General features: G+C 34.5%; 1 protein-coding gene across 1 annotated transcript; it reads left to right on the top strand.

The window, feature by feature from the left end:
• Positions 1 to 5,785: 5,785 nt before the first annotated feature.
• Positions 5,786 to 8,654, top strand: LOC126075562 (olfactory receptor 6C76-like). The gene is made up of 2 exons (XM_049883402.1): positions 5,786 to 6,697; positions 8,643 to 8,654. The coding sequence occupies exons 1-2, from the start codon at positions 5,786 to 5,788 to the stop codon at positions 8,652 to 8,654; spliced, it is 924 nt and encodes a 307-aa protein (XP_049739359.1).
• Positions 8,655 to 12,090: the final 3,436 nt, after the last annotated feature.

Consider the following 12,090-nt stretch of genomic DNA (forward strand, 5'->3'; position numbering starts at 1 on the left):
CACTAATGGGTTGGATATTATACATGAGCATGAACTCCAAGTTTGGAGATCATGAAAATAACTTAAGTCTACCTGACACATCTTATAAAAAGAAATTTCCCTGGAAACTAGGTATTTAAAAGGAAAGACAAGTGGGTGAAATACGGAAATACAACATTTACAAAACATCAGGAAAAAATAAAAAGAAAATGTATTTTTTGATTAAAAAAATACTGCTTTTCACAGCACCAACAGAAGAAAGTTCTTTTGATATAAGAATCAGCCCAAATCACCTAATCACAAACCCCATAGAATTGCTCTGACAAGTTCGGGAAAATACAAAGGACATAATTCTAAGGAGAAAAATAAACATGTTTTTATTAGATGCTATAAAGTCGGTTCAGACCCTATGTTAAACCGAGCTAAATGCTGCCCTGTCCTGCACCATCCTGACATCCTTTGCTATGTTTGAGCCCATTGTTGCAGCCACTGTGTCCATCCATTTCCTTGAAGGCCTTCCTTTCTTTCACTGACCCTTACCTTACCAAGCATGACGTTCTTCTCCAGGGGCTTGTCCCTCCTAATACCGTGTCCAAAGTACTTCAGACAAAGTGTCACCATCCTTGCTTCTAGGGAACTTTCTGACTGCACTTCTTCCAAGACAAATTTGTTCCTTCTTTTCATAGTCCATGGTATGTTATATATTCTTTGCCAACACCGCAATTCAAAGGCATCAGTTCTTCTTTGATCTTCCTTATTCACAGTCCGGCTTTTGCATGCATATGAGGAGATTGAAAACGCCATGGTTTTAAGAAGGCATCTTTGCTTTTGAGCACCTTAAAGAGGTCTTTTGCAGCAGATTTACTAAATGCAATGCCTCGTTTGATTTCTTGACTCCTATTTTTTTTTTATTTCCATAGGGGTTGATTGTGGATCAAGGTAAAATGAAATCCTTGAGAACTTCAATCTTTTTCCCATTTATCATGATATTGCTTATTGGTCCAGTTATGAGGATTTTTATTTTCTTTATATTCAGGTGTAATCCATACTGAAGGTTGTAGTCTTTGATCTTTATCAGTAAGAGCTTCAAGTTCTTTTCACTTTCAGCAAGCAAGGTTGTCTTATCTGCATAGCACAGGTTGTTAATGAGTCTTCCCCTAATTCTAATGCCCCATTCTTCTTCATATAGTCCAGCTTCTTGGATTATTTGCTCAGCAAATAAATTGAATATGTATAATGAAAGGATTAAACCTTGACACACACGTCTCCTGACTTTAAACCACACAGTATCACCTTGTTCTGTTCAAAGGATTGCCTCTTCATCTCTGCACACATTCCTCATGAACACAATTAAGTATTCTGGGATTCCCGCTTTTCTCAATGTCATTCATAATTTCTTATGATTCACACTGTTGAATGCCTTTGCGTAGTCAATAGAACACAAGTAAACATCTTTTTGGTATTCTCTGCTTCAGCCAGGATCCATCTGACATCAGCAATGATATTCCTTGTTCCGCATCCTCTTCTGAATCCAGCCTGAACTTCTGGCAGTTTTCTGTCGATGTAGTGCTACAACTGCTTTTCAATGATCATCGGCAAAATTTTACTTGTGTGTGATATTAATGATATTGTTCGATAATTTCTGTATTTGGTTGGATCACCTTTCTTTGGAATAGGCATAAATATGGATCTCTTCCAGTTGTTTGGCCAGGTAGCTGTCTTCAAATTTCTTGGCATAGATAAGTGAGCACTTTCAGCACTGCATCTGTCTGTTGAGACATCTCAATTGGTATTCCATCATTTCCTGGAACCTAGTTTGTTGCCAGTGTCTTCAGTGTAGCTTGGACTTCTTCCTTCATTACCATCGGTTATTGACCATACAGCACCTCCTGAAATCACTGAATGTCCACCAATTCTTTTTGGTACAGTAACTCTGTATAATCTTTCTATCTTCTTTTGATGCTTCCTGCGTCGTTCAGTATTTAGCCCATGGAATCCTTCACTATTGCAACTTGAGGCTTGAATTTTTTCTTCAGTTCTTTCAGCTTGAGAAATGCTGAGTGTGTTCTTCCCTTTTGGCTTTCTAACTCCAGTCTCTACACATGTCATTATAATACTTAGCCTTCTCGAGCCACCCTTTGAAATCTTCTGTTCGGCTCTTTTACTTCATCATTTCTTCCATTTGTTTTAGCTCTGATGTTTAAGAACAAGTTTCAGAGTCTCTTCTGACATCTATCTTGGACTTCTCTTTCTTTCCTGACTTTTTAACGACCTCTTGTTTCTTCATGTATGATGTCTTTGATATCATTCCACTACTTGTCTGGTCTTTGGTCATTAGTGTTTAGTGGGTCAAATCTACTCTTGAGATGGTCTCTAAATACAGGTGGGATGTACTCAAGGTTGTACTTTGGCTTTGGTGGAATTGTTTTAATTTTTTTCAGATTCAAGTTGAACTTGCATATGAGCAATTTATGGTCTGTTTCACAGTTGGCCCCTGGCCTTGTTCTGACTAATGTCATTGAGATTTCCATTGTTTCTTACCATGGCTGTAGTCAATTTGATTCCTGTATTCTATCCAGTGAGGTCCACGTCACAATTTATGTTGTTGAAAAAGGCTATTGCAATGAAGAAGTCATTGGTCTTGCAAAATCCTGTCATGTGATCTCAGGCATCATTTCCATCACCAAGGCCATATTTTCCAACTATCAATCCTTCTTTTTTGTTTCCGACCTTTGCATTCCAATCACCACTAAATACCAATGCGTCCTGATTGCATGTTAGATCAATTTCAGACTGCGAAAGTTGGTAACAATCTTCAGTTTCTTCATCTTTGGCCTTAGTGATTGGTGCTTAAATTTGAGTAATAGTCATATTAACTGGTCTTCCTTGTAGGCATATGGATATTATCCTATCATTGACAGCCTTGTACTTCAGGATAGATCTTGAAATGTTCTTTTTGACAATGAATGCAATGTCATCCTTCTTCAATTTGTCACTTTTGGCATAGTCAGCCATGTGATTGTCCAATTCAGAAATGGCCAATACCAGTCCATTTCAGCTCACTATCACCTAGGATATTGATGTTTAGGTATTCCATTTCATTTTTAACTATTTCCAGTTTTTCTGGATTCATACTTCATACATTCCAAGTTCCTATTTTTAGTGGGTATTTGCAGCTATTTCTTCTCATTTTGAGTCATGCCTTATCAGCTAATGAAGGTTCAGAATGCTTTACTCCATCTGTGTCATGAAGGTTGACTCTACTTCAAGGAGGCAGCTCTTCCCAAGTCACATTTTGAGTGCCTTCCAATCTGAGGGGTTCATCTTCTGGCACTATGTCAGACAATGTTCCGATGCTATTCACAATGTTTTCACTGGCTAATTCTTTTCAGAAATGAAGCACTAGGTCCTTCTTCCTAGTCAGCCTTAGGAAGGTCAGCTGGAACCTATCTGCCATGGGTGACCCTGCTTGTATTTGAATACTGGTGGCTTAGCTTTCAGCATCACAGCAACACCCAAGCCTCCAAAGTATGACAAACTGACAGACACGTGGGGGTTGCCTAGAATAGTCATTCAACATATTTTATTAACAAGATATTTGAGTAACCCCTTTTCTATACTTGTGTCCCTCTACCCTGTTATTTACTGCTATGTCATGTTTTCATGCAATTAAATGATCTAGAATGATTTTTCTAGTTAAAATAATATTGACTATATGAAATTCATAATAATCTAAGTCTGTTATTACCTCATTTTTTAAAATTATACAATTCTCTGAAGTATAATGTTTAAAAGTATCAGTTTCCAAGATTACTAACTAAAATTGTTCAACTTAAGGGTGCACTCATCAGCATTATCTCTCTCCAGGGACATTTCAGTTCTGTTTTATTGCAAGAATCCCCTGTGGCTTTTTTGAGAAAAACGGATAAAACCATTCTGTTTGTGTTGAAAAGAATATTTAGAAAATCATCTTTATTTGGAAGGTAAAGAAAGAAGGAACATTTCAAAATCCATCTTTCTTGCACATGAATTACTTAGAGCCAAGTAGAATAGTATATTAGGTAGTTTTTTTGAATATCCATGTTTTAGGATTTTTCTATTTTTATGGAAATTTGGGGAAAGAAGAGATAGGTAATGTCTAGTGTTAGATTGTGCAACTTAGGCTAGTTCTTTACATTTCCAGGTTTTTTATTTCTCACCAGTTCTCATTCACAGGCCATGCCACTCACCTCTTCCCCATAGTTATTGTTTCTTGGTTCTCATTCATGGATTGAGCCCTGTATTCTATATTCAGTAAAATATTTCACTTAATAAATCAGCAAAGTACATAAGTCTTTCACCTCTATTTGCTTGTTCAATCATAACTATTTTCCTGAGCCTGGTAACAAGGTTCTAACATTTAACTTTTTTTTTTTTTAATCCTACTCACATTCCATGAAAGCTGTATTTTTCATTCTGAATTCTTGCTCTGCAACTAGTTGCAAACTTAGGGCAAGGGTCCATTTTACAACTGCCCTCTTTCTTTACAAGTACCTCCAGCTTTATTCCTAAACAACAAATTAGTACCAAAAACATTGTGACTCAGTGGAAAGCTTGGTAAGCCTACCTGAGTTTCAGTCTTTTACTTAAGGTGCATGGGCTACTTGTTTGACTGCCCCCAGAGCTTTTACCACTGATATGGGACAATCAGGTTTTCACCATGTTACCAACCCTTTCCTGGATGTCAAGTTACACAACCTCTTGGATACTCGGCTTCTGGTCTGGACATAGTATCTTCTATTGGCTACTGGGGCTATGTCATCTTTCTGTCTGGGTGTCTCCCTCTCCAGGATCAGGTTTTCTATTGGATGTACGGTACAGTGTGCCGTACTGTATTCCCACATTATTCCCCATCTCACTGTTTATAACCAGGATTATCTTGTCATATTCCACCTGCATATCATATGTGTGTTATTGTGTAAGAAAACCAGTCAGTAACAAGTTGGGAAGCCTATGAAGTGCTCTAGATGTAAAGCATCACACTCAACTCTCAATTTCAGTAAATTAACAGAGCATTTCGGTTTGGTCAGCCAAACTGCTACCACATGGGATTACATAATTGTAAGTACATTCTCCATTTCTCATTTATTTTTTTTCTTTTTTCTAACCAGGGCAGAAAGTAGTTCATTTAACTTTGACAGTCAGAATCTCTTCTAAAAAAGTGAAAAATTAATAGTTTTTTGAGAAAGAAAAAAACTTTGAATTCTGGGTTTGTTTGTTTAGAATAACACAAATATTACTTTTAAAAGTCCTTATTGTTTTGTTAAGTTATTAATTCTGAATATAAATTGGCATTTAACAATTTAACAAAAAAGTAGAAAAAATTTTAAATCAAAGTTTCAAATTATTTTCAAAGAAGTAATTAGAACATGGAGTCATTGGTAAAAGTATTTTAATAACAATGATACCAATATCTTACATTTTATAGTTTTCCACCTAGTTTCCCACACGTATAATTAAATTTTTAAAAGTTAGTGAATCCCCTTCGGTAAGCATATTTATTATTCTTATATACATGTGTATATTAGGCCTAACAATAACTCACAAAAGATTCCATGTCTAGTGATCTATAAAGAAGACATAGATTCTCTTCATTCTGGTTCATGAATTTTTTCAGAATTCATTAAAACTCAGTGTTAATTTATTATCTTATTATAGGTCTTATATGTTTTTTACTGAACAGATGTGATTAAAAGACAATGCTGAGCTCACTCAATTATTGTATCCTGTATTCATTTATAGACCTAACAGAAGTCAACAACAAAAAATGAAAAATCAGTCATCTGTGAAAGAATTCATTCTCCTGGGATTAACAAATGACACAGAGCTAAACATTTTAATTTTTCTTTTTCTTTTTTTTACATATATACTGAGTATAACTGGAAACCTGACAATTATCACCCTTACTCTGATAGATTCCCACCTCAAAACTCCAATGTATTTCTTCCTTAGGAATTTTTCTTTCCTAGAAATCTCATTCACAACAGTTTGTATTCCTAGATTTCTGGTTAGCATTATAACAGGGGACATGACCATCTCCTATAATTCTTGCATGGCCCAGGTGTTTTTCCTCATACTCCTTGGTTCAACAGAATTTTTCCTTTTGACGGTTATGTCGTATGATCGTTATGTGGCCATCTGTAAGCCATTGTATTACACAACAATAATGAACAGCAGAGTCTGCATCCAGCTACTGATAAGCTCTTGGCTGGCTGGATTTCTTATTATCTTTCCACCTGTAATCTTGGGACTTCAACTGGATTTCTGCGACTCCAACATCATTGACCACTTCACCTGTGACTCCTCTCCCATGCTGCTGATTTCCTGCACAGACACAGCATTCCTAGAGCTCTTGGGGTTTCTTCTGGCAGTGGTCACTCTTGTGGTCACCTTAACATTCGTGATTCTTTCCTATGCTTTAATCCTTAGGACAATTCTGAGAATCCCCTCTGCTGAGCAAAGAAAAAAGGCCTTTTCTACTTGTTCCTCACACATGATTGTTGTCTCCATTTCTTATGGAAGTTGCATTTTTATGTATGTCAAAACCTCAGCAAAAGAAGGGGTGGCTTTTACCAAGGGCATAGCAGTGCTCAATACCTCCGTTGCCCCAATGCTGGATCCTTTCATTTACTCTCTAAGGAACCAACAGGTAAAACAGGCCTTTAAGAACTTGCTCAAAGTATGCTTCTCAAACAAATTTCAGTCATGAGGAAATTCAAAGCCTCAACTTTAGATTGAACTTTATACCTAATGCAATATTAACATTGTTCTGTTTCTCATCCATTACTGAATTCAACTTCCCTTTCTTTCAGGTTTTGTTCTCCATGTATCTAAGTTTTATTTCACTCGCTCAGCTGTCATTTTACTTTTATATGCCCTGAAAATTTTCTGCATGGGAGTGATTTTTTGTCCTATACATGAGGATGACATTTAGGAAGTATGCCAGAATTTATTTGTAAACAATCGTTGAAAAACTATTCCTCTGGACCACAATCAAATCTAAATAAAAGTTATCGTCAAACAATCCTGAAAACTTTTAATTATTTATTTTCTTGGTGCATAAGGGAGGAATACTAGCATAAATTCTTTTGTGGGGTAGTCTCCTGTCTTTGTTTTGCCTCTATTTATCCTTATATCTTTATAATATTTGCTTTATATGTTTACATATACTATGAGGTGAATTGGTGTTGTATCATCATTGTGAATTGCACCCTTTAAGACTGTAAAGTATCTGGCTTAATACTTTTTTAGGGTAAATTCCAAAGTTACTTCAAGTGTGGCTTTGATACTTCCATCAAACCTCAATGCACTCACCAGGAAGCAAGTTTAATGTGCTATACTGGTTAGTGGTCTTTATTCTATTCCGGTCTTGAATTTACCAATCCTGAGCATGGAGTTCATCTGAAGTTCCCTTGAAAAAAGCCTGGCTTGAGTTTGGTATCTCAAAATGAAGTTTCCTCTTGTTTTATTATTATGGCAATTGAAACCCATATGATTTTTATATTTTAGAAAGTTCTCAAAATTTCTGGTACACTGATTTAAACCCTAAATTTTTTCCCAGGGCCAGCCTAAGTGCATGCAGCCAATTTCCTGTTCTGTTTTCTGATATGTCATAATAAAAATCTCTTTGTTATAGAGACTTTGTGAAAGTTGTTTCTCTATAACTGTATGGAACTCAATGAAATAGAAAACAGAAGAATAAATAAGAAAATATTAATAAAACCAAAATTTGGTTCCTAAAGAAGATCATTAAAATTGATAAACTTCTGGTCAGACTGATCAGGACAGATACAGAGAAAACACAAATTAGCAACATCAGCAATGCAACTGGGACTATCACCGGTATGCTACAAATAATGGAAGAATAACAAGTAAATTTTTGAACAGCTTTACGAAAAATATGTAAGTGGGGAAGAATAGGCAAATCTCCTAGGCAGAAGTATTCTAAATAACTTATATAGGTATTCTGTCCTCTGGCCCTAAGTGTGGGTTATGTGTATTAACTTCCTTCCAAAGAATGCAGTATGGAATGAAGGGGGAAAAAAAAAAGAGAGAGTAATTTTACCGTGCAAAACATGAAACACACTACCTTAGCCAGGCAATGAAAGTCAGCATCAGCATTAATAAGCCTTGCTAATAGTATTTGCCATAGATGTTATGTAATGAAAATGAAAATTTGCTCTTGCAATCGTCCACCCAAAAACCCATAACAAGTCTAGTCATGAGAAAAGCATCAGACAAGTCCCAGATGAGGAACATCCTACAACACTTGATTGTAGTCCTCAAAACTGTCAAGGTCATCACAAACAAGGAAAGTTTGAGAAACTGTTGTAGTCAAAAAGAAGCCTAAGGAGACATGATGACTCAATGTAATGTAGAATCTTGAAAGGGGTCCTGGAAGAGTAAAAGGACATTAAGTAAAACCTAAGAAAATCTGAATAAAGTATGGGTTTTAGTTGATAATAACGTATTACCATTGATTGCAACAGATGTACTATATTATTATAAATGTTAAGACTAGAGGAAGCTGTATGTGGAGTATATGGAGATTTTCTGTGTTGCCATCACAATTTTTTCTGCATTCTTAAACTATTCTAAAATTAAAAAAAAAAGTTTATATCAAGAAAATCCTATAGAATATTTTTAAAATGCTACCAGAAATAATAAATGCTTTTCACGAGTTTGCAAAAGCACAAGATCAGTATACAAAACTCAGCCAATCAGTAATTGGAGTCTAAAATGCAAAGGTAGCATAAAAATATGAAATGCTTAGGTATATATCTGATGAATTTAATCAAGATCTTTATACTAAAATCTGCAAACAGCGCTGGCGGAAATTAAAGACCTAAATTATACAGAGATATTCCTTTGCACATGTGTCAGTAATCAATAAACCATATGTGTATGGGTTTATTTCTGAGCTCTCTATTCTGTAAGAATATATATGCTTTTTGAAATGGGACGCAGTGTACCCACAAAAAGCATACTGGAAAATTCAGGGCAAAGGGCTGTATTAAGTTGTTGACTAAAATTAATTACCCTATACCTCAAATTTTTTTCTTTTTTAATTATAATTTATAAATACAATTAAATTATATTTTAAATAGATGTTAAATCAATATTTCCACTTGTATTTCATTAGTAACACATTTCATAAGCTTATAATTTAATACTTTGGCCTAGGTATAGCCATCATATAAATATTATTAGAACAATATTTTTATTTAAACATGAGAGTTTGTAGACATATTATGGAAATTCTTGACTTTGGTCATTGATAATTTAAGTTGATATATATTGAACTTAAAACAGTTGTTATGGTTAGCAGTTTCTTTAATATACTCTCTATATTGTTAATAATATACTCTGAATAAGTTTGTGTTTCCACTTTGTTTTAAACTTTATATCTCACAAAGTAACACTAAACATAATCTTAAAACCTTTTTTCAGGGAGTGTCTAGAATCTTGTGAACATTAAATAATCCCAATTTCCATTTAATCTGAACTATTCAGAGTCTAATAGATCTCTTGAATGTAATAGCAACTGTTTTTTTGTTTTGTTTTGGTTTAAATATGTCTCAAAATAACTACTGTTAAGGGAATATAACAGATGTCTTCTCAGATCGAAGTTGCGAGTAACAAGATGACATGTGTGGGGGGAAATTGTTTGCATTGGAAAAGGGAAAGGGAGTCGAGATTTCACAAATGATGCAGCCTTTTAACACTCATCCACAAGCTGGGAAAACTATGTAAACAGCTGTCTTTATCATCCCGTATTCCCAGAACCTAAGGTTGAGCCCAACACATAATAAGCATCTAAAAGAGAATTACTGGATGAATACATGGTAGTGATTCTGATTATGATAAAGTTTCCTATGTTTTCGGTCAGTGGAACTATGTAAAGCCTTAAAGACAATTCTAACATCTTTTATGATGTGATATAATGGAGCCTGCAACCCCATCTTAGAACATCACATGAATTCTTAAAATTTTCCCCGAGATTAGAGAAAAATCCCCTTGTTCACAGCACTCTGCTGTTATTAATTGCCAGTGTAGTCTGTTGATACTCAGAAAGTATCAGCTCCTATCGTATGGGTATTCTTGCATTATTGAGGTCCTTCTCCTTGTGAACAGGAAGTTATGAAGGTGTAAATCCTATATCTTCTGCTCTGATTTCAGGCCGCTAGCCTCGCTATGAGTCGGAATTGACTCGACAGCAAAGGGTTTCGTCTTTTGTTTTTTTTCTCACCTAAATATTTTATTCTTTATTATGTGCTATTTTGGAATAATGTCTAGAACTCAGTGTCTTGAGAACATCAGTTTCCTTGGTTTTCTTTTATTTATTCATTCAATCAACTCCCCTGAGCCTATTGTAAATAGAAAAGATAAAATATTGGCCATCTTAAATAATATTACTTCTGCAAAATCATATCATCTTACCCAGTGAGCTTGGGAATGCATTTCATTTGTCTCCATTTCAACTACGTGCAATTAAATATATATTTTTAAATATGCATACATTTTAATTTCAAATATCAGGATAATACTCCTTTAAATGACAATAGTTAGGGTACCAAAGAATCTCAGATTCTTATAGAAATTTTGTTAGATATGTAGGAATAGGTTTATATATGTCCTTCTTGTAAGCATTGGAAAGGAGTTCTTGGAATTATTCTTTATTTTGGGGGGTTATCCATACATTGGATATAAGTTAAAAATGTAATAAAGGGCTTTCAAAAGATTCCAAATCCTTTAAGTTTAAACAAATTAAAGGAGTCATTAGAAATGTCACACTAATTCAGCCATGTTTACCACAAAAGTGTGTCCTTTGAAGGTAAGTGTGTGTGCTTTATACAAGTAATCTCAGTTATACACATTACATTTTTATGATTTAAACCACACAATTATTATAAAATATATAAATGTAAGAAAATAAAAACTGTTAATTTCAATAGTTTCATGCAACAGTTTGGTTTATTATAGCAGGAATATTTTGTGATTCATAGGACTGCATGATATTTTGCACTCTTATCTAAATATCTTGAAATAAACATTTGTAATATAATCATTATCAGGAAATCATGGAGCTATTTTTGTACAAGATTCAGAAAAAAAATTATTTGATGTGTTTTAACAATTACCAGATGTACTTTATGTATTTAGTTTTGTACAAAATGAATTTTATACTTAGTGAAGGTTAACATCCACCTTTATAAGACAAGACAAAAAGCTGTATATCTTATATGTGCAAAGAGAACAGAAAATGGTAAGTAGGAATGCCTCTCTCCCAGTAATCTCGCAGGTAAAAATTTCTGGGAAAATGTCACATAGCGGAACAACAGAAGCTTTGACTACATTTTTATAGCTTTTATATGTACCATTTTCTTTAAGAGTTATTAAGTAGTAACTACGAAGACATTGATAAATGTCATACACATCTCATTTAATCCCTACAACTGGGTCAGAACAATTTACTTCCTTTTTGTAGATGGAAAACTAAAACATACTTTGGTTAGCAGCCATAGCTCTTAACTACTGTACCACTGGGACATGACAGTATAGGAATGTGATAAGAAAACAGTGACTTTTCACCCTTATGAAACTGCAACTGGCGAGTAGGTACAGACTTCAGGTACCCGTAACTGGGCGCACATTGTGAAGAGATACATTTTCTGTATTCTCTCTTGTGTTCTTGTGGTCTTGGTTACATGTGGTGGTGCTAGTAGAATATCTAAATCATGAATAGTTTTTTTTTTTTTGTCAATATGTCTATATTTGCTTGGTAAATACTTTACTTTTTTTTTTCAATCCAAATTCAACTAATACTTTCTTGTGGTATTACATTCCTGTTTTGCCATTTCTATCTTCACAAGACATAAGATATGTGGAGTAGGCTAGAAATCTAAGTTACAGGATTTAATTGTGGGTCTTAATTTATCAAACTGGCTATGTTTTATTTTGGTAAAATTAATAGTTAAAAATGAATAAATTATCTCCGAAACCTGAATAATTTCATTTATCTACCATCTGAACAAATTTTGAATTAGATACATTTGACATCCAACTTGTTAA

This window comes from Elephas maximus, chromosome 4, assembly GCF_024166365.1.
Source record: "Elephas maximus indicus isolate mEleMax1 chromosome 4, mEleMax1 primary haplotype, whole genome shotgun sequence".
Lineage (NCBI taxonomy): Eukaryota > Metazoa > Chordata > Mammalia > Proboscidea > Elephantidae > Elephas > Elephas maximus.

Coding starts and splice junctions, on each gene's coding strand:
- LOC126075562 (XM_049883402.1), top strand. CDS start 5,786: ATGAAAAATCAGTCATCTGTGAAAGAATTCATTCTCCTGGGATTAACA.